Below are 22,516 nucleotides of genomic sequence, written 5' to 3' on the forward strand. Positions count from 1 at the left end.
ATGTAAAATATACAAACAATTCATAACTACATAAAAATAGCCAGAAAACATGCAAAAATATTCAGTTTTCTTGATTAATGAAGAAATTCCAATTAAAACAAGATACTGTTTTAGACCCATCAGACTGGAAAATATTTGCTTATTAGTGATGGCTTATTAATGATGGCAAGGATGTAGGAAAATCTCGTATATATAATTTGTGGAAGTCTGAATTGATGTAACCTTTTTGGAATGAACCTGTCAAAATTAAAAATGCTCATGTCTTTGGATTTAGCAGTTACTACACTTAGGAGAATTTATCACAGTGCTTATTCAGAAATACATGTGAAAGAATAAATATTGTTTCATTGTGTGTAATGGTAAAAATTTGAAGAAGGCAGGTGTTTCATTACGTGACAGGTGTACTAAATTATGGTATATCTATATAGTGGAATACCATAAGAATGTTTAAATAAAATTAGATAGATATTTATGTTTTGGTGTAGAAGGATGTGTAAGATGTAATAGGTGAAAAGGATAGCTTATGTCACGATGTCTATTTTATTTAAGTGAAACATTTTAAAGTTAGTAATGTGAAGTTTATATCTGCATAGTAAGTATATTTGAAAGACTTTAACAACAGCAATCTATGGAGAGGAATTGCGAGGTTGAAAGGAATAGATTAGGGGAATTTTTTTCTTTTTACTTTGCACTCTTTTTTACTACTTGTTTCCTTTTTTAAAAAAACCCAGATACTTGTATTAGTTTTATGCTTTAAAGTTTTAAAAAGCCAAAAACAGTATCAAGTTTAGATTTGTATCAAAACATAATTACATTGCATGGGATTTTATTCCTCCTAATAGAAAATACAGAATGAGGAACCTTTCATTTTGTGGTCAAATAACATTTATTTAGTATTTGAGAATAGCATTGATTTTTGTCTCTGAAGTGTTAATGGCATGTGGTCTGTACTTCTATCGAGTTCAGATATTTTATTAAAGATCTAACAGCACTTCTCTCAGAGATTTCCCTACCCTTTCTTCTACCAGCACACTCCTGATTTTATTTATCTAGTAGGTTCTATCATAGTCCAAAGGTAATGACAGTTTTTCCTCTAGATCTTCCTGTAATTTGGGTGGGCAACAGGGCAGATTTCATCACTATACTTCTGTGTTAAAAATACCATTGGCCAATTGTAAGAGGTGCCACGCCCTGAACCAGAATCGGTGTGGGATCCGTATGACAGTTTTCCCTCTAAAATACCATTAAAGCCCTGCTGTCTGCAGTCTCTTGACATTATAGTTTTCCAGTCTTATATTTCACGGGGTGTGGGGTTTCTTTAACTAAGAACTTCATAAACAAGGCTATTTTATATCACATGTCCTTTACTAGTTCTAACAACTGAACTTTCTTCACTATTCTGATACCCATGGACCACTTTCAAGTAATGGTCTTGCCAAGAAAAAGACTCTCTGTATTTAATATGATAAAATGACAAGTGGTTGTCCTCTTCCTAAAAGTACAGAAAAGTTCTGGTATGTAAAACACAATCATTCCTTCCACAGCCATACAGAGCTAAGTCTTCTGCATTGCGTTGCTTAAGACCCTTAGTGAGGCTCTTTATAAGTAATCCTTGATCAGAAAATAGCACCTCCCTGAAGCAAGTTATGCTTTGATACTGGGTAAGTGGTTTTGTTAAAAACTTTTTTTGAGTCCCTGTAGAGGAAATTCATTACCCATGATGCATTCATCTGTAATAACACTGTATTATTTAGGTTTTCCAACCTTTTTCAACATTTATCCAGAAGTTATCTTTCTCCTCCCAAACTAACTCCTAACATGCCATTAATTGTGATCTTTTGGCAAAGGTCAAGAATAGAAAGAAAGCTATGTTTATTTAATTTAAAGGCTACGGCCTGTTTCAGTCTTAGATTTTTCTTCAATTTCATCTCTACTTCAATGTCTAGTTTCTATAGCAACTGAATTAGGTGCTGGATCAGAAAAAAGAAATCTTCTGATGTTAAAAATTTGGTTTTTAACCTAGGGAGGGAAGAAAACAGGCAACACTTTCAACACTTTTCCCTGGGCTGATGCCTACATTCGGTTTCCAGGAATTCTGTATTTTTTCCTAAAGAGGCCAGACACTTAACTCTTCTTTCACAAAGCCCCAGAAAGGACTGCTGCATCTCTGTTCAACAACTTAATCACAGTAAATTTAATTGATTAATCAAATCAAGGCAGCTAAGAGAGAGAACTCTTCCTCTGGAGAAACTAGTGAGTGACCGGTGAAACTGTTTTTTTTTTCCTCAAATGGAATGTCTCTGGGAATTATGTGAATTGTCTCTTTTTTTAATCTTGGATTCCTTAACAATACCTTTTTTTTTATTTATTGGTCTCTTGTTCAAGTGTGATTGGGAAAATCTTGAATGGTACTTCTGTCTATATTCTCAGTCTATCTGGGTTAGGGAGTGGGCACGACATATTATGTCACTTAAATGGGGAGATGGAGGTGGGAGAAATGCTGTTAGACACTAAAATGGATTATATCAAGGGGATGGTGTAAGTACTTAATGTTGCATCTTTATAAATGTGAATAGTATTTAAATGGAAGCTAATTTTTTTTAAAAGTTAAGTTGTTGAAGCTGGAGGAAGATTAATGTTTTTTTTTAATATAATAGGAACTACCTTCAGTTGAAGAACTCACTATTATTTTGCCTGAAGATATTGAATTAAAGCCTCTTGGGATGGTTTCAAGTATTATTGAACAATTAGGTATGTAAATAATTTTATTAATAAAAATGATATATAAGTAATGCATTAACAATCAAATCAGATTTTATGACTAGTGAATTTTGAACAGATAAATTTAATTTTACTTATGTAATTCATAAATATATTTTCTTTATAAAAATTTAAAGTCTGCTTTTACTGACATGTTTCTCCAGAATTTTCTTTGATGTGCAATATTCGTTTTCTATTGCTATTAAGTTACTACAAATTTAGTGGCTTAAAATAATACAAAGTTATTATTTTGCAGTTCTTTGGGCCAGAAATCTGTCATGGATCTTACTGAGTTAAAATCAAGGGGCCCATCAGGGCTTAAATTTTTTTTGTAGAGGCTCTAGGGGAGAATTCATTTCCTTTCTCCATTCAACTTCTAACAGCTGCCTGCACTCCTTGGTTCCAGACTCCCTTCTTTCACCCTCAAAACCAATAATGTAACTTCTCTCTGAACAGAGCCTGGAAAGCTTCTCTGCTTTTACAGACTCCTTAGTCCTTCATGTGTATTCTAGGGTAATTGCTCCATCTCAAGGTTCTTAACAATAATCACAACTGCAATGAAAAAAAAAAAATTTTTTTTTTTTTTTTTAATGAAAGGTAACATTCACAGGTTTAGGGATTAGGGTGTAGTTATCTTTTTTTGTGGGGAGGGCATTATTCTGCTTACTGCCTTAAATTTTATTTTATAAACATGTAAATTAGGAATGTCTGTGATGTAATACTGATATGAATGGCACGAAATATGAAACTGTTGGATATGAGACAACTAGACATTAAGGATTTCCTTTTAGCTCCAAGAGATAGGTATCAAAGGGCCTTGAAATTAACGTAGCTACCATTAACTCTCATTGTGAGATACATTTGAGAATAGAACTCAGCGTTGACAGTCATAGAATTTTTGAACTGGGAAAAAAAAGTAGATCATACACCAGCTCCCTTTGTTTTTAGGACTTAAGGGACCCAGAAAAATGTTTCACTTGCATTTATGATCAGTTGTATAATGAGTCATTGGTAGAAATTAGACTTTATCTTTTGACCTTTTTCTAATAGTATACATATCAGTGTTTTTTTAGAAATTAATATAAATTTAGATAAATCTATACTTTTGTAATTTATTAAAATTTAGGTTAAAGTGGAACATTTTTAATAAAAAGTATAGTTATTAAAACTCTGTACATAATTCTCAAGTTATTACATTAGTTTTTGAGTCATCTTATTGATAACTGGAACAGTGAGCCAAGGATTTTCCCCCGGGGTCGTGTCTTGTGACTCGAAAGAATGGACCAGAAGATTTAAGCAAAAGTGTGGAAAATGTATTACAAGCAGAGTCAGACTCCCTGCAAGGGGAGGGGGACCCAGTAATGGGATGCCCCTTAAATCCTTGTAGTCCAGGGGTTTATATTTGCTACAAGCCTATCTGTGTCATCAGTTGATCGATTCCCTCAATTGTTTTTGCCCAGCAACAGACCTGATCTTTCCCTGTTTCTATGTGTTCTTTCTCTGTTCTCTGTTTCTATGTTGAAGTTTCTCTTTTTCTATGCCTTTGTACACCTTGTGACTGCAGGCTCTCCCTTGTTTTCCCATGCCTCCTGCTTTGAGTCCAGAAACATTTTATTATTTCTGCTAGGTTGGTTTCTGTGATTAGGCTTGCTCACACTGCCATGTCTGCCTCTATGTGCCTTTGTTTTCCACTGGACCCTACCATATCTACCTGCATTTCAAGCTAACTTCTTTCATTATGGTATTTAATAATATGCATAAATAAGTGAAACAGGTAATTACTTGATTATATCATATGAATTGAACATTTATTAGATTTGATGTATATAGGAGATTGTAGGAGATGATTGAGAATGAATTCTGTTAGTGCTCACTATCCTTATCTTTTTTCCAGAAGCAGATCTAACTCAAAGAATGTTGACTCATGATTGGTTGCTTATATGTACATTCAGAATTTAGAAGCACTAGTTGCTGCCCCCCACACTCCCATCCCCATTGCCATTTTGCCCCTGGTTTGGGGTCTCCCTAGTCCCTCCAAGATCATCTTGCCCCCACCCTCATATTTAGGGTGGATGTGGGCTTACAGACACAAAGGCCCTGCTCCCACCCCTGTAGTCCACCTAGCAATTTCCCCCTTCCTGCCCTGGGGGCCCGAGATGTAGATATTATACAAAGGTTTCTAAATCCCCTTTTTTTCTGTGCACTTTTTTATTTAAGAAGGTGGGATCCCAGGTGGGAACCCTCTACAATAAAGTTGGTGTTTAGGAAAAATAATTAGCTGAAATTTTTTGAATGAATCTTCACAATCTGAACTAATATGTTTTTTCTAAGTAGAGATGGCATTATCTATATAATGTGACAAAGTAGTCTTGCTTGTTGCTCTAATTTTCTAAGAACCTGTCGTCCCCCCCACCCCCCTTTTGCTGTAATAGATTGTTTAACATTTGTGGCACTTAAAAAGAATTGGGGTATGCTAGACTAGTGGAATAATGCTTTTGCTTTTTGAGAAAAAGTGATAAAAATTACTGTGTGCTCTCTCATTGTTCATCTGTTCAGAAGAAGATATTTTTGTGGTTAACTTTTTCATATAGCAGTAAGTAATCAGTGCACATAGAAAAGAATTTCTAGAGTAAGAAAGAAAACTAATTTCTTCTAAAACAGGAGTTTTGTGACTAAATTATACGTTTTTGGGGTAAAAATTGCTTGAGAAAATGTACATGGCTTGAATTTGTTGATTTTTAATGGGTGAGTCAAATTTTCTGTGAGATTTTATACTTTAATTTTCTTTCTTAGAATTTTAGCTTTTTGTATTAAATAAAAATATGTACAATCTATTTCACTGTGCTATGTTTAATAAATAGAATTTCTTTATCCACGAGGCATAGTTACTGTGGCATATTATTTCACCTTAAATTTCATATTAAAGCCTAAATTCTCATTTAAATTCTATATTACCTCCTGATTAAATCTTGAAATAATCTGTTTTGTTTCATTTTTCAGTAATAATTGAATCTATGCCTAAACTACCTCCAGTTAATGAGGAGACTGTAATTTTTAAAAGCGATCGGCAGACAGCAGGGAAGGTTTGTAAAAATTTCAAATTCTACAAATTATTGTTTCCTTGTGGCTTAGTGTTTTTGACTTTATCTGCCCTAAAAACAGTTTATTAATTTTAGTAGATGAGCAGTCTATAACTCTCAGATTGTATATTCCCTTAGTACATCTTGATTTTCATCAGTACTTTGTCTGTATATTGCTTTAATACTGCTTATTACTCTTTGCTGATTGAGTCATTAAATAGGCATGTATAGGTACTTTGCTAGGCAGTGGCTCTTCATATTAAATAAGACACAGTTCCCTATTCTCCATGTACTCACTATTAAATGCAGCAGATTATTTCCACCATGTAGTAGGTCTGAAACTTATTTGGTTTGTGAGTCCCATTGAGTAATGGCTCTCAAAATATGGATTATTAATATATATAATTAAGTAGTATCCTTAAGGTGAGGTTTCTTTTAATATCATAATAATGGAACAAACCTGTGTGTTCATCCTTGATATGGAAGACCTCAAATTTTACCCAACAGTTACACAATTCTGAGCAGTCAGAAGAAGACATAAAACCTTCTTAGATTAATCCTGGCCTGTGTGGCTCAGTTGGTTGAGTGTCGTCCTGTGCACCAAGAGGTTGCTGGTTCAATTCCCAGTCAGGGCACATGCCCAAGTTAAGGCTCTTATCTCTAGTTAGGGTGCATGTAGGAAGCAGCCAATCGATGTTTCTCGGTCACATTAATGTTTTTCTCTCTGCCCCTCTCCCTCTCCTAAAAATCAATAAAACCAGATTTTTAAAAAACCCAACAACTCAGATCAAATCTGTAAATACCCATCAAGTGTTGCTTTTCTGGGAAAGAGTTTTATTCACCTCAGTATTCCTCCACTGTATGTAATACAGTCCTTTATAAATTATATGTGCTAAGTAAATGTGTATTGAGTTGAAAACAAACAAATAAGAAACCAGCTGCTATTCTTTGTAGAAGCAACTCTCTGGAGCTTAGTTTTTCCCCAATAAGCAACAGTTGGCTTCTTTTTTTTGATTTAGGAAATATGATTTACATTTAATCAAAAAAAGGGCATATTTTGAACTGTATTATTAGGTCATTCATATACTAGTAACCTTTCCTTTTCTCTGCCTTTTCCTTTTATTCCATTCTCGCACATAAGTTGACAGGTTACTATACCAAATAGAAATAAGTCACTTAGGAATGCAAAGCAATGGGTGGCAGAATTAATTGAAGTCTAGAGCTAATATATTTTGGCAATTCTAGAGAAGGTTTGTGAGAGGAACAAAGACTTTTAAATGTCTGAAGAAGATGCTCTACTTTCTTCCCCTTCAAATAACTAGGCTTTATACTTTTGGTTCAATTATGGGTACTGCCGGTGTCTTATAAGGAGTTAAAGATACATTAGGGGCTTAACCTCAGAGAAGGTTGAGAGAGGAAAGGAATGGGAAATGAGTAGATGACTGTGCTGTGTCTAGCTCTCCCTGCCAATTGGGATAGTACATTCTGCCCTGGTGAAAAAACAAAACATGTCTTTCTGTTCTCAAGAAAGTAGTAGAAGAGGGAAAGGAAAAAGACACAAAGGAAAACTTATTTCTGTATTTTTCTCACTGTGAATTGAGCAGATTATTTCCATGATTCCTTTTATTTATGATTTTTGTGACAGTTGTCCTTTTTTTTACTAAATAGCTAACTTAAATAATTTCAATTTCAGTGTACCTCTAAATTCTCATTTCTTATATCCTCCAATACATTTGAATTCTCATTCCTATAATTGTAATTAGTAATGTTAATATTCAGCTCTTCTGTCATTGACTTTGAAAGAAGTCAGATAAAAATGCAATATTTACACCAAGCATGTCAAACTCGCAGCCTCCAACAAATGTTTTTGCGGCCCAGCCAATATAATGGTATGTAAGAAATGTTTTAATAAAAGTTTTGTAACTTAATTATTACGATATCCTGTTATACATAATTATTAATACTGAACTACAATGTTCACTAATGACTGATTACTATAATCATGTTGCATTCATTTTCTTTACGCGCAGGCACCCATTTCTCTCCACTAATAATAGCAGTGAATATTTTAGCAGCCGATAGCAACGTCATTAGTCTTTTTTTTTTTTTATTGTTTAAAGTATTACATATGTCTCCTTTTTTCCCGATTGACCTCCCCTCTACTCCCCACCACTCCTACTTCCCAGGACAAGCCCCCACCACCCCAGTGTCTGTGTCCATTGGTTATGTTAATATGCATGCATACAAGTCCTTTGGTTGATCTCTAACGCCTCCCTCCCCTGCCTTCTCTCTGAGGTTGGACGGTCTGTTCAGTGTTACCTTGTCTTTGGATCTGTTTTTGTTCATCAGTTTATGTTGTTCATTATATCCCACATATGAATGAGATCATGTAATATTTATCTTTCTCTGACTGGCTTATTTCGCTTAGCATAATGCTCTCCAGTTCCATCCATGCTGTTGCAAATGGTACAAGTTTTTCCTCTTTTATAGCAGCATAGTATTCCATTGTGTAGATGTACCACAGTTTTCTAATCCACTCATCTGCTGATGGGCACTTAGGCTGTTTCCAAATCTTAGCTATTGTAAATTGTGCTGCTGTGAGCATAGGGGTGCATATATCCTTTCTGATCGGTGTTTCTGGTTTCTTGGGATATATTCCTAGAAGTGGAATCACTGGGTCAAATGGGAGTTCCGTTTTTTACTTTTTGAGGAAAATCCATACTGTTTTCGACAGTGGCTGCACCAGTTTGCATTCCCACCAGCAGTGCATGAGGGTTCCTTTTTCTCCACATCCTCACCAGCACTTGTCATTTGTTGATTAGTTGATTTGTTGACGATAACCATTCTGACAGGTGTGAGATGGTACTTCATTGTTGTTTTGATTTACATCTCTCAGATGATTAATGGCTTTGAGCATGTTTTCATATGTCTCTTGTCCTTCCTTATGTCTTTTTTTGAAAAGTATCTATTTAGGTCCGTTGCCCATTTGTTGATTGGGTTGTTTATCTTCCTTTTGTTAAGTTGTATGAGTTCCCTGTAAATTTTGGAGATTAACTCTTTTCTGAGATAGCATTGGCAAATATGTTCTCCCATGCAGTGGGCTTTCTTGTTTTGTTAATGGTTTCTTTTGCTGTGCAGAAGCTTTTTATTTGATGTAGTCCCATTTGTTTATTTTCTCCCTAGTTTCCATTGCCCTAGGAGCTGTATCAGTAAAGATATTGCCACGACATATGTCAGCAATTTTGCTGCCTGTGGAGTCTTGTAGGATTTTTATGGTTTCCCGTCTCACATTTAAGTCCTTTAACCATTTTTAGTTTATTTTTTGTGTATGGTATAAGTTGGTGATCTAGTTTCATTTTTTTGCATGTATCTGACCAATTTTCCCAACACCATTTGTTGAAGAGACTGTCTTTACTCCATTGTATGCTCTTGCCTCCTTTGTCAAACATTAATTGAGCATAATGGCTTGGGTCTATTTCTGGTTTCTCTGTTCTGTTCCATTGTGCCAGTACCAGAAGTTTTGAGAACCATGGCTTTGAAATACAGCTTGATATCTGGTATTGTGATTCCTCCAACTTTGTTTTTCTTTCTCAGGATTGCAGTGGCTATTCGGGGTCTTTTTTTATTCCAGATGAATTTTTGGAAAGTTTGTTCTACGTCTATGAAATATGCCATTGGTATTTTAATGGGGATTGCCTTGAACCTATAAATTGCTTTAGATAGTATGGACATTTTAATGATGTTGATTCTACCAATCCATGAACACAGTATGTTCTTCCATTTGTTTATGTCTTCCTCTATCTCTTTCTTCAATGTCCTGCAGTTTTCCAAGTATAGGTCTTTTACCTCCGTACTTAGGTTTATTCCTAGGTATCTTAATTTTTTTGGAGCAATGGTAAATGGGATTTATTTTTTTAGTTTCTCTTACTGTGAGTTCATTATTGATGTATAAAAAAGCCATAGATTTTTGGGTGTTAATTTTGTATCCTGCTACATTGCTGAATTCACTTATTAAGTTTAGTACTTTTTAGATGGAGTCTTTGGGGCTTTCTATATACAATATCATGTCATCTGCAAATAATGACAGTTTTACTTCTTCTTTTCCAATTTGGATGCCTTTTATTTCTTCTTCTTGTCTGATCGCTATGGCTAGTACTTCCAGTACTATGTCGAATAGGAGTGGTGAAAGTGGGCATCCCTGTCTTGTTCCTGTTCTTAGGGGAAATGGTTTTAGTTTTTGCCCGTTGAGTATGATGTTGGCTATAGGTTTGTCATATAAGGCTTTTATTATGTTGAGGTATGATCCCTTGATTCCCACTTTGCTGAAAATTTTTATCAAGGAACAGTGTTGGATTTTGTCAAATGCTTTTTCTGCATCGATTGATATGATTATGTGATTTTTGTCTCTCAATTTGTTTATGTGATGTATCACATTTATTGATTTGTGGATATTGTACCATCCTTGCATCCCTGGAATAAATCCCACTGGGTCATGGTGTATGATCTTTCTAATGTAATGCTGGATCAGGTTTGCTAGAATTTTGTTGAAGGTTTTAGCATCTATGTTCATCAAGGATATTGGTCTGTAGTTCTCTTTTTTGTGGTATCTTTATCTGGTTTTGGAATTAGGGTAAACATCATTAGACTTGTACTGACTTGTTAGGTGTGCGCAACAGGAAATATTTCACTTTCGGAGAACAAGAAATATAGGTTTATTTGCATTACTCTTATTAATTTGTGCAGTTTTTCAGTGTCTGGTAAGTTAATGTTTATGAAAAAATACTAATTTTTATTAAAATGTTCTATTTTATGTTAATGATTACTCATTTATTTCAGCCCTTTGTATTCAGCATGTCTCTATCAAAATAAACCTACATTTCTATGAAAATTGAAGTTTTTTTGTTTTTTGTGGCCCACGTCAACTTATTAAACCTTGTTACTTGGCCGTGTTAGCCTTTGAGTTTGACATGCTGGATTTATACCTCTAATTCTAGCTATGTATAAGTCCAGAGAGAAAAATTCAACTTATTTCTAAATTTTACATAGAAAGCATTGTAAATTCAAGAAAGTTAGAAGTCTATCAAAAATATTTGATTATAAATCTAAGCACCTTGAAATGTTTCCCCCAAATAATGGCAGGAGTTGGGGAGAGGGTTGGAAGTATTGTTAGTTCTACCAGTGTATTTTTTAAAATTCACTGATTCTGTAAGGAGGTTGAATTATCCCCATCCCCATTTACTCAAAATTTAAAGTTAAAAAGGAGCAAAATTGATTTTACCACCCAGATGGTTTGACTTATTTCCCTTCTACCTCCCTCCCCATTTCCATTGACCTAAGGAGAGCAACTTCAGATTTGTCATTTCTACCTTTTGCCTTTTAATAATGATTTGATAATAATTATCCTATATAATAAAAGGGTAATATGCAAATAGACCGAACAACAGAACAACTGAACAACCAATCAAAGCATAATATGCTAATGATATGCTAAGGCTGCTTAACCACTTGCTATGACATGCATTGACTACCAGGGGGCAGGTGCAGAACATGGCAGGCCTCAGCAGCAGGCAGCAGAGCACAGAACATGGTGGGTGTGGGCCACTGCGGGATGGTGGAGCAGGTGAGGGGGCGGGAGGTGGGGGTTGGTGCCAGACCAAGGCAGGGCACCGGTGGCTGTCATCGGGGCAAGCCTCTGGTGGTTACTGAAAATTCTTTGCTCCTGGGCACCATGGTCTCGCCCGGCGCTCACACCTGCTGCCAGCGCTGGCCCTGATCACCCCCCAGGGCTTCGCCACCTTCCCTTGCTCCCCAATCGCTCCATGCTGTCAACGGGTGCAAGCGGGGCCGGCGCCATCAGCACGTGGGAGTGGCGGCAGCGGGAGCAGGGATCCCGGCAGACAGAGGACCAGGGGCCAGTAGGAGGGGCCGGGCGGGGGTGTGGAGGATGGGCCGGGTGGCTAGGGACCCTACTCATTCATGAATTTTGTGCACTGGGCCTCTAGTTATTTAATAATGATTGATTTATTTTGATAAATAATGAATGAAATTCCATTTTTAATATTTAGTTCTTTAATATCAGAGGATTTTTAAATAAAGGTCAACTTGTGCCATGTATTATTCCTTTATAATATGAATTTGTTGGTTATTTGTTTTGCATTTAGTTTTCAGTGTTAGAGTAGGTTTTGTTTTTGTTTGTTTTACGTTTTAATAAACCAGAACCATGAAATCTATTTTTCTGTCAAATATCATTGGATAGGAATTTTTACTGAATTTTTTCAATGAAAACGATTTTAAGTATAATAATTTTACATGCAATAAACATTAATATTTCAAGAAAAAAGATTTTAAGTATAATAATATTACCAAAACTTTACTAACATAGTATAATAAACACAAAAGTTGTAGGAAATATTAAAAATCTGCAAATAACAGGATTACTTCTATTATATTCTAAAATTTTTTTTTACTGATCTTTTTAGAAATAATATTTTTATTACTGGCTTGCTTGGTAATATGTGATGATATTTTGGAAGTCTCCATATTATACTGATAGAGTATTTTTTTCCTCCCTCAGTAACTTGTGTAATATACATGGTGATTGAAATAATTATTTGACTTAGTCAATGAAGTACAATACTGTTCCTTCATTTTTTACTTTTACACTTTCTTCATTTTTATTAATGGGAAGTCAAATAGTATACAGTGATTGATAGACACAATTCTGGATGACTGTGGAGGTTCATCTCCCTCTTTCCCCTTTTGGTAGTTTAGTGAAAAGCTGCATCAGCTGAAAACACTCTGAAGTCTGTTCTCTGAGCTGCAGCATGCAGATCTTGACAGCCCCCCCCCCCCCCCCCCCCCCCCCCCACGGGCACAGCTTTCCGGCATTGTTCTGGGGGCCTGGAAATTCCTTGATATGTTTCTTGTTTCCCAGAGAAACTGGGAGTTAACTAGTCCCTCTTAGGCTAACGGGTAAGCATGGTGTGTGTGGAAAGGGAGGAGAATGTGGCTGGCTTACTCTCTCTCGGAGTGCTTTCTGTGCATGTCCAGCCAGCTGACTCAGGCAGCAGGCAGTCCTCCAGCTGCAGGAACTTTGTTCATGTTGCATACAGAACATCTAAGCCCAGCCTGTGCAGTGGAATGAATTTGGGTACCTGAACATGCTTTTACTTTTCTGTTTGTCAGTTTTTTCTCAACCTACCTTCTGCTATGTCTGTGCTATGTGGTAGTAGTGTGTGTGTCTGTGACCCCTTTATGGGACAGGAATCCTTTGAGGTCTTTTAGCAGAAAGGTACTGCTTTGAATAAGAGATGGCAAGTATTAAATGCTAGAGCCAAGTGGAACAACACTTAGAATACCACCTGAAATGACAGGGCAAGTATAAAACATTAGGTAGGTTACATTTTTGTATGAGTATTTCTACAGAATGTATACTGTTATTTAAGATACAAAGAAAGCTACTTGCCTAGCTTAAAGTAAATATCTTATAATTGCTGTCCTAAGTTCTGTTTCTCAAACTGCCCTTGCAGCCTATTCCTTCCTTTTCTATCTCTGGTTAGATAGTGTGGAAGTTACAAAATATCCAAAGTCACGTGGAAAGACTGAGCAGGGAGTCAAGGTTTAATGGAACTTTGAGATGAAGTAGGTTGGTCTGAGCCTTGCTTTGTCTGAAGTTCTTCACAGTTTACCTCTCAGGTATTAGCCACCCTAAAATCTATACTTTGAAGCTGATAGTTTTTTAAAATATTGTTAAATCCTTTTTTATAACTCCAGATTAGCTAAATTGCTTATGTGTACACAGTCAAGTTTTCCTGTGAGTGTTTGGGGTAGGATCATATATATACCCCTTGCATTATCATGAGTGATTTTTAATTGAAAACTAGACAGATTACTGGCTGCCAGGAGTTGAGGAGGAGGTGGGAGGGAGGAAAGTATGAGTGACTATAAAAAGGCAACATGGATCTTTTCCTGTTTTGGAAATGTTCTTTATCTTGATTGTATCATTGTCAATATCCTGGTTATAATATTTTACTGTATCATTTATTCCTTTGACATTGACAAAATTACCTTTTATAACAAGTATCAGTGCTTTCCATTTTAAATATTGCTTTTTGAATCATTATATATTAAAGGAGGCCTTTGTGTTCTTTCTACAGATATTTGAGATATTTGGACCTGTTGCACATCCATTTTATGTATTACGGTTTAATTCTTCAGAACACATTGAGAGTAAAGGTATTAAAATGAAGGACACTATGTATTTTGCTCCATCAATGAAAGACTTCACCCAATATGTATTCACAGGAAAACAGTAAGTAATTTTTCCCACCACCACCAGTAACTGTATTTTAGTTGTTGTTTGCTTATCTTGTATCGTAAATCAGCGAGTGAGATACAAGATGCCTTAATGACCCAGTTAATTAGGAGTCATTTATTGCACGGCCCAGAGGGAGGTATTTCTTCTAAATCTCTGGGCGAAGTCACACAGGAAATACCCATATTTATACCTTTTGAGCTTCTTTGTCTGCAGATTTTACAAAGAACTCTGTGTGAGTTATTGTTACAGACAGTTTGTAATCTTGGATACATAAATAACAAACATTTGGCATAAGAATATGGGAATTATTATCAGTATTAGTCCATTACGTTAGATGGCTAGCTTGCAAGGTCAGACAGTTAAGTTTTTATCTTTTTCTATTATTCAAACTAAAACAGTTATTTTATAGAATAAGAGACTGTCTAAAAATGACAGTTTACAGAATAAGGGACTATCTAACAATAGCAGAGAATTTCAAACAGCAGTTTTTTATACAAGATGGAGGTTACTATGCTTCAATCTAATATTTATATTTTAGGAATAATTCTCAGCAGTGGTAGTTTTAAATAGTATCTGTCTTTTTTAGTTCATTTATCTTCCTAATAACACATCTGAAAGCTACAATTATCAAATTTTACAGCTAGAGATCATTCATATATTTTGCTGACAATGATTTGCTCCAACTAGTAGCAATATATTTGGGCCATATAAACTTTCTGAATTCTAATTCACTGCATTTTTCATTACATGCATTCTTATATATACATGCTACTTCAGTATCAGTATTACCATTTAAAAAATTCTTTTCCATTTTATTTTTTTTTTTATTTTTTTTTATTTAAAATATATTTTTTATTGATTTTTTACAGAGAGGAAGGGAGAGAGATAGAGAGTTAGAAACATCGATGAGAGAGAAACATCGATCAGCTGCCTCCTGCACACTCCCCACTGGGGATGTGCCCGCAACCCAGGTACATGCCCTTGACCGGAATCGAACCCGGGGCCCTTGAGTCCGCAGGCCGACGCTCTATCCACTGAGCCAAACCGATTTCGGCTCTTTTCCATTTTAAATAAAATTTTTATTGGATTAAATTCTAGGCTTATTTCATAATTTTCAAGAAACTTTGTAATTCTCAAGGAAAAAAAGAAAATAAGGAGATTTCAGGTTGCCTGTATATTGTAAACTTACAGAAGAGACCACTAAAATGTGTCCCTGGAAGGTTGTGTATCAAGTGGTGATAAACAGAATTTACTTAAGTGATAACTTATTACTCCCATTTTGTCTGTAACTTATGCTAAATGATGCCTATAGTATGTGGGTAGTAATATTTCCGCATATTTATGCTCCCACTGATTGTGTATTTTTCTTGTGTTAATTGTGTTGCTAAGTGTTAGCTGTAAAGCTGCTTATATCATTCAAACTTATTATTTAATTTTTATGTAAACTAATGGCATATAGTTCAAGTAGAATAGCCTTTTCTATAAAAATTAGTTGAATGCTTCATAAAGCTGTAATGAATATGAGCTACTAAAAATACTGTCAAATTAGAAGTGGAAGAAAAGGCCACAAAACATTGGGAGGGGGAGTGGGGATCTTAAATCCAAAAAGACTGCACTCAGTTTGACACACAAGTCTCTTTCATAGGTGAAACATCAGGGATATGGTTTTTGTAAGAAATAGAAAGGCAACTTCAAGCAGTGAATAGTATTAGTGCTATGACAAAAGTACTAGGCATAAGAAAGTCTCTATACTACTTACATATTAAATCAAGTCTCTGAATTTCATTCATTATTTCAGAAATGAAAATTTTGTTCCTGATAATTAATTCAGCTTATGTTTAAGAATCCACATAATTATCTGAAGGACCATTTTACAAAACCTAACCTATTCTTCAGGCTGTGTAAAGTTAATTTTTCTAAATAACTGCTAAGACAGGTGAATTAAATAGACAGCAAAGTTGTAAAGATTATGTAATATATTTTAAAATCATGCCTGAAATAATTAGTATTCCATTCTGCTTTGAATATTAGGGTGTTGCTGTGGATATGCCATATATTTTTCTTTTGCCATATAAAATTCTTTAGTTTAAAACAGATAAAACTAAAAAAAAATTCTGGAATATTTATTAAAATAGATTTTGAGTAATAGGAGCAGTCTTTGTTTTTTATTTGTAAGAACAAGAATTTTGTCCTGGAAAGAAATAATAAACTAAACAGTTAGGGAATTAGGCCTACTCTGCAGAGGCACCACTTTGACCTCAGGAGAGGTCAGAGCCTGTTCTGTTCAAGACTGCATTTTGGTGTCTGTCATGGGAACTCAGTGGAATACTTTGCCTTTGAGGTAGAGAAGGTCAGCTCCACTCCAGCTAACTTGCCTCTAGGAAGGCTGTTTAAATCTTAGCTACCTACGCATGAACTTTCTGTGAAAAGTGGTTTTTCAAATGTTGCTTTGATCTTTTCTTTAGTAGATTTTGATTTTCAAAACTAAATGCACTATTTGGGGCACTTTTCCCATTACTGTCATTAAAGTCCAAACTAAAGGCACCACAGGCCATGAGATGGCATATATGGAAAAAAGGAGTACTAGAGCTATGTTAAATGTATAGGTGTACAAGGATAATTTTTTTAAGTGGTGGAAAAATCACTGTTAATGCCTCACGTATAATGTCAAAATTCTGAATCAAAGTTCAGAACAAACTTAATGATTTCCATATTGTGCCAGATTGACATCTGTCAATTGAATTTTATGGATTTAAGATTAATGAATTAATGATTTTAATGAATTCTTAAGAACCCCATTTATTTTTGAGATCTAGTTTAAAGCAGTGAGGGACTAATACTTTTTAATCCTATATAATAGAAGTGTAGTATGCAAATTGTCCCCTTGACCAAGAGTTCTTCCAGGAGTTCGACCAGGGAGTGGGGCCAGCTGGGGGAAGGGCGGGAGGCTCTGGCTGGCAGCAGGTGGCCAGAAGAAGGGAGGGAGGCTCTGGCCGGTGGCAGGTCGCCAGGGGAAAAGAGGGAGGCCCTGGCCGGCGGCGGCAGGCAGCCAGGGGAAGGGAGAGAGTACCCGGCCGGCCGCCACCAGCCACTAGCGACACTACTAGTGCACTGGGCCTCTAGTCCTATATAATAAAAGCTTAATATGCAAATCAACCGAATGGCATAACAACCTGTTGCTATGATGCTCACTGACCACTAGGGGGCAGACACTCAATGCAGGAGCTGCCCACAGGCCCCAGGCCAGCCAAGGTGTGTGCCAGCAGCCTCCCCCTACCCCGCAGATCGGCCCTGATCGCCGGCCAAGCCTAGGGACCCTACCCATACACGAATTTTGTGCATTGGGCCTCTAGTATCTTATCTAATAAAGAGGGAATATGCAAATTGACAGTCATGCCATAACGGTCAAGATGGCTGCGCCCACAGCGGAGGCCGAGTTCCCATAACGAGCCTTAATGAGCAATCAGCAGGGACCTGAGGCTGCATGGCACTGGGCTGGGGCAGGGGACCTGAGGCTGCGCCCCCCTGCCTGGTGGGGCTTGACAGGGGACCTCAGGCTGTGCCCCCACCCCGGCGCTGGGCCAGGGGACCTCAGGCCACACACCCCCACACACCCAGCAGAGCTTGACGGGGGACTTCAGGCCTCATCCTCACCAAGCGGAGCTTGACGGGGGACCTCAGGCCGTGCCCTCTGCCCAGCGGGGCTTGACGAGGGACCTCAGGGCGCACCCCCTGCACCGGGCCAGGGGATCTGAGGCCATGCCCCCCCGCCTTGCTGGGCTTGATGGAGGACCTCAGGCCGCGCCCCCCACCCAGCAGGCCTTGACAGGGGTGGGGCCAGCCAGGTCTAGATCTAGCCCAGTGGGGGTGGGGCCTGCTGGTTCTGGGTCTCGCGCGATTTCAAGGCGCACATGGGTGGGCGGGGATTTGACTCTGGTTCCCATGGTGCGCCCCAGACTCTGACAGGAGGAAGATTTTCATATACATTTTACTAATTTTCTTTCATCTCTGACACTTCTATTATAAAGGGCAAATAGCAATATTAAAATATTTCCTCTAATTCCCTTTTAATGTGCATGAATTTCGTGCATCAGGTCACTAGTTTTAATATAATCAAATAATAAGATATTGTCAAACTATTAAATCAAAAAGATTACTAAGATTTAAAATGAGCTTTCTTAAATTATAATTATACTCATAGTAGATATATGTACTTTTGTTGGTCATGGAGTATAAAACTTTCCACTAAAAGTAATTAATGCTTGTGATTATACTGTCCTTCAGAACCTTCAAAACTCCTCTTCCTCCCCAAACTAGATAGCCTTTTACCCTCTCTGCTTTGACAATCACCGAATAAGCATTGGTTATTCATGGAGTATTGATATTCTTCAGGTAAATTGAGGAAAAAGAATTTCATGTTGTTATCATTACCATTAAACCCATAAAATCTTAAGACAAGGAAATGCCTCATACTTGTTTTCCTGTCCTTAGCACCTGGAACAGTCTGACCTATAGTTTGTGTAGAATAAGCATTTATTGAAGTGAGTTTTATCGACTGAGCTCAGATATCATGAAAGTATTAATCAAGTCATAGCATCTGGAGATGCTTGTGAACTGCAAAGTACTTTTGTCTGCACACCACAGCCTTCACTTCTTATTCTGACCCCCTCACCCCCAATTCTAAAATGTCCAAATGTTGTATTTTTCTTATGAGCTTCCCACATCTTCAGAAACAAGTTAAAGGACATAAAAACGGTCTTTTATTTTTAGCTTTTATTTTCATGTATGTTGCAGAATTAAGAGTTGAGCTCATGTCTTCTACTTTTAACATTATTATTATTTTGGTTAATCATCACCTGAGGTTATTTTCTCCATTGATTTTTAGAGAGAGTGGAAGGGAAGGGGAGACAGAAAAACAATGAGAGAAAGACAGATCCAAATCGATTGGTTGCCTCCTGTATGTGCCCCGACTGGGCCAGGTTTCAAACCTGCAACCCACTAGACTGGGAATTGAACCCGTGACTCTTTGGTGCATAGAGTCTAACCACAACCACTGACCCAGAGCCACGCCCGCCAGGGGATACTTTTATTATTTTTAATACTGTAAAGTTACACGTGCTTAACAGTGTCAGCAAGTACTTTGACTTTTTGTTTTCTCTTCCTAGGGAGAAGGGATCGGATGCATCATGGGAAAATGATCAAGAACCACCACCAGACGTAAGGATAAGTCTTTTTGCACAATATTTTAGAAAATAAGGCAGGACTTAATCTTATAAATTCATCATCCTTGACCTTAATGCTCTTCATATGCCCTCTGTGAGCCTATGCACTATCCTGTCTCCCACGTGACTGCTGTATGCCTTTCAATAAGAATTTTTTATTGATCATTTAAAAGATATTTCCAGTCACATTTTAATAATTATTAGCATATCATTTCACTTATAATATCCTGTTTTTAATCAGTTTAATACCTGGAGAGAATTGTCATTATTTTTAAAAATTTTATTCTTCAATTTAGTGATTTTGCCATGTCAGACATGAAGATATTTATTAATGGTGTGTTTAATAAGCTGCCTTTCTTTTGGAGGTACAGAATTATTAGAATCTACCTACCCTTCCATTTTTACAATATAATTCCCTTCTTTAAAAGAATTTTTTGCCTGGCTGGTGTTGCTCAGTAGTTAAGCATCAACCTGTGAACCAGGAAGTCATGGTTTGATTCCCGGTTAGAGCACTTGCCCCAGTGCCAACTCGATCCTCAGTAGGGGGGGCATGGAGGAGGCAGCTAATCAGTAATTTTCTCTCTAGTCATCAATATTTCTATCTCTGAAATATCTCTGTTCATCTCCCTTCCTCTCTCTGAAATCAATAAAAATTTTCTTTTTAAAAAGAGTTTATTTTATTTTTTGAATCTATGCCAACCAGACTAGTTTTATGTTCCAAAGTAGCTTGATATCACGGTCTTTCAAAAGATATGAAATAGAGTCAGTGATAATCTGTAGAATTACTTGATTTCCCTTTCCATGGAGATATTTAAGCATATTTTTAAGTTATTAAAATACAGAAATTACAGCAATGAGTGTATACAATTCTTGAAAATAGTATGAATTTATATAGTATAAAATAATCATTATAATTTAGAGTCTTTATATGTGCTCAGTAGTTCTGATGAAATTTCTCAGTATTATAAATTCTAGGTATTTGTAGATTTAACCTTGTTTATTTTACATGTCCTCAATGCTGAAGATTCATGATCTATATTAATGTCTAATTTTGCTGAGACATGAATCAGGCAATGCTCACTTAGAGGGTCACTTAACCACTGTGAGTCATTTGACGAGTAATCTTAGTTTATTATCCATATTACCATGGGGTTTTATTTTCTAGTTTATGTTGTATGTACATGTGATTTCCATTAAGGCCCTGAAGAATCACTTAATGTTCTTAATTATGTATAGGGCATTTTATTATTGAAATTACATGTTTTTAAAGTATTCGAAACTTTACAAAAGTCTTAAAAGATATTTCTTGTGAAATGCAAATATTCTTATACATCCCTGTTGTTTCAGACTTAAGCATTAAAGTTGCTAAGTATGGTAATGCTCACTGTTTATAAAATTGTTTGATTAGGTTAATTATGAAATTAAATCTGAGCATACTTCATGCAATTTTTTTCTAAATAGTTGACTGTCCGTTATTTTCATAATATGGAAAACTCTAAAATTTTAAAGTTTATTTTATTATGATGACATTTTATAGTTTATAATATGGCTTGATATTAACTATAGATTAAAATTTGGAATTTCTGGGTTTTAAACTGTTTTTAAAAAATCATGCTGTGCAAATAGGAAATGTTGGGCTTGCATAAAGGAGCTAAAACTTACAGAGAATGCATCTTAATCATCTTCATATTCATTTCTGATATATGGATACTTATAAATGAATGTGTTTAATGAATGCAAGTTTAAATTAATTTGTGTTTAAGGAAAATTAAATTTTACCTGATTGTAGGGAGGTGATAGCAAAATATTAGCAAAACTATCTCTCTAAAATAGCCTATTACTAATTAAAATCCTTTAATGTCTCTCTCCTGCTTTTAGGACAATGCCAAGTTATTTAAAATAGCACAATAAGTTTTTGGTCTCTAATTTCAGTCTGATTTTTCTCTTTAAGAAGCTTTCAGTTTGTCTTACAAAACCATTCTCATTTCTTGACTATACTGAGCCTCTACACATATCCTCAGTCCTTGGAAATTTCCTTTCTCTTATTTTCACTGTTAACTCATCATTAGAGATTTATCTTCGGTTACCCATACCAAGAAATCTTCCTTGCCCTTTTTTTTTTCCTTCAGCCTCCTATTGCCATAGCACTAAATAAATCAAAGCACCTGCTCATTGTGTCTACCTTCTCATTTGACTGTACAATTTCAGAGAAAGAAATGTTTTCCATCTGATTTCAATACTTCCTACTGCCTGGCAGATAGCAGATTTCACATGAGCTTAAAAATCTTACCACATTAAGATCAGTAAAGGTAGGTGAAGGTGCTAAAATCTTTTGATATTTCTGAATTTGATCATGGATTCTGAGGTTATGGACTTTTGGTTCATGGAAGATTTGATGTAGAATATATTTCAGCAAGACTGAACTGAAAATCCTATACATTATAAGATTTTATAAATCCTTTTAAATGTGACACATGCATACACAGTGAGCCTGCTTTTGTTTTCTAAGAAACATAGATCTGTTTTTTGATACTAATAGAATAATAAATGCCTGAAATCTAAGAAAGCATAGAAGTCATATAAAGCTTCTAAGTCTTATTTTTTTGGTGGGTTATAACAGTGAATCTCAATTCTTAGTTACTTATGACTTGCTCTCTTATAATTTAAAATGATTTCCTCTTGGAAGTTGCATCATGCATGTATCTGATTATCAAAGCCTTTTTCTGAAATCCTCTCTAAATAACATCCCTCAAGATTTTCTCTGCCCTTACTTTGCCTTATTGTTTATTTATAACCTTTACTATTCCTGACATTATATTAGTAAAAAATGAATATCTGTATGGTGTTTAGAACAGTGCTTGGTTTATACTGGATATGTGTAAATTTTTGAATAAAAGGTATAATATTCTCCTATTTTTAAAAATATGTTTTTATTGATTTTAGAGAGAGGGGAAGGGAGAGAGAGAGAGAGAGAGAGCAAGAGAGAGAACCATTAATGTGAGAGAGAAGCATCGATCAGTTGCCTCCTTCAGGCATCCTACTGGGGATCAAACCTGCAACCTGGGTATGTGCCCTGACCAGGAATCCAACCAGTGAGCTTTTGGTGCATCGGACAACTCTCAGCCAACTGAGCCACA

The 22,516-nt window shown here is 36.1% G+C and overlaps 1 protein-coding gene across 1 annotated transcript in view; it reads left to right on the top strand.

The window, feature by feature from the left end:
- NAF1 (nuclear assembly factor 1 ribonucleoprotein) overlaps positions 1-22,516 on the top strand; it is a 46,608-nt gene that overhangs the window by 19,612 nt on the left and 4,480 nt on the right. The window contains exons 3-6 of the mRNA XM_006081838.3: positions 2,658-2,751; positions 5,761-5,843; positions 13,997-14,151; positions 19,323-19,374. Coding sequence (XP_006081900.1) covers positions 2,658-2,751; positions 5,761-5,843; positions 13,997-14,151; positions 19,323-19,374 — 384 coding nt within the window. The remainder of the gene's footprint in view (positions 1-2,657; positions 2,752-5,760; positions 5,844-13,996; positions 14,152-19,322; positions 19,375-22,516) is intronic.

This window comes from Myotis lucifugus, unplaced genomic scaffold (assembly GCF_000147115.1).
Source record: "Myotis lucifugus unplaced genomic scaffold, Myoluc2.0 scaffold_1, whole genome shotgun sequence".
NCBI lineage: Eukaryota > Metazoa > Chordata > Mammalia > Chiroptera > Vespertilionidae > Myotis > Myotis lucifugus.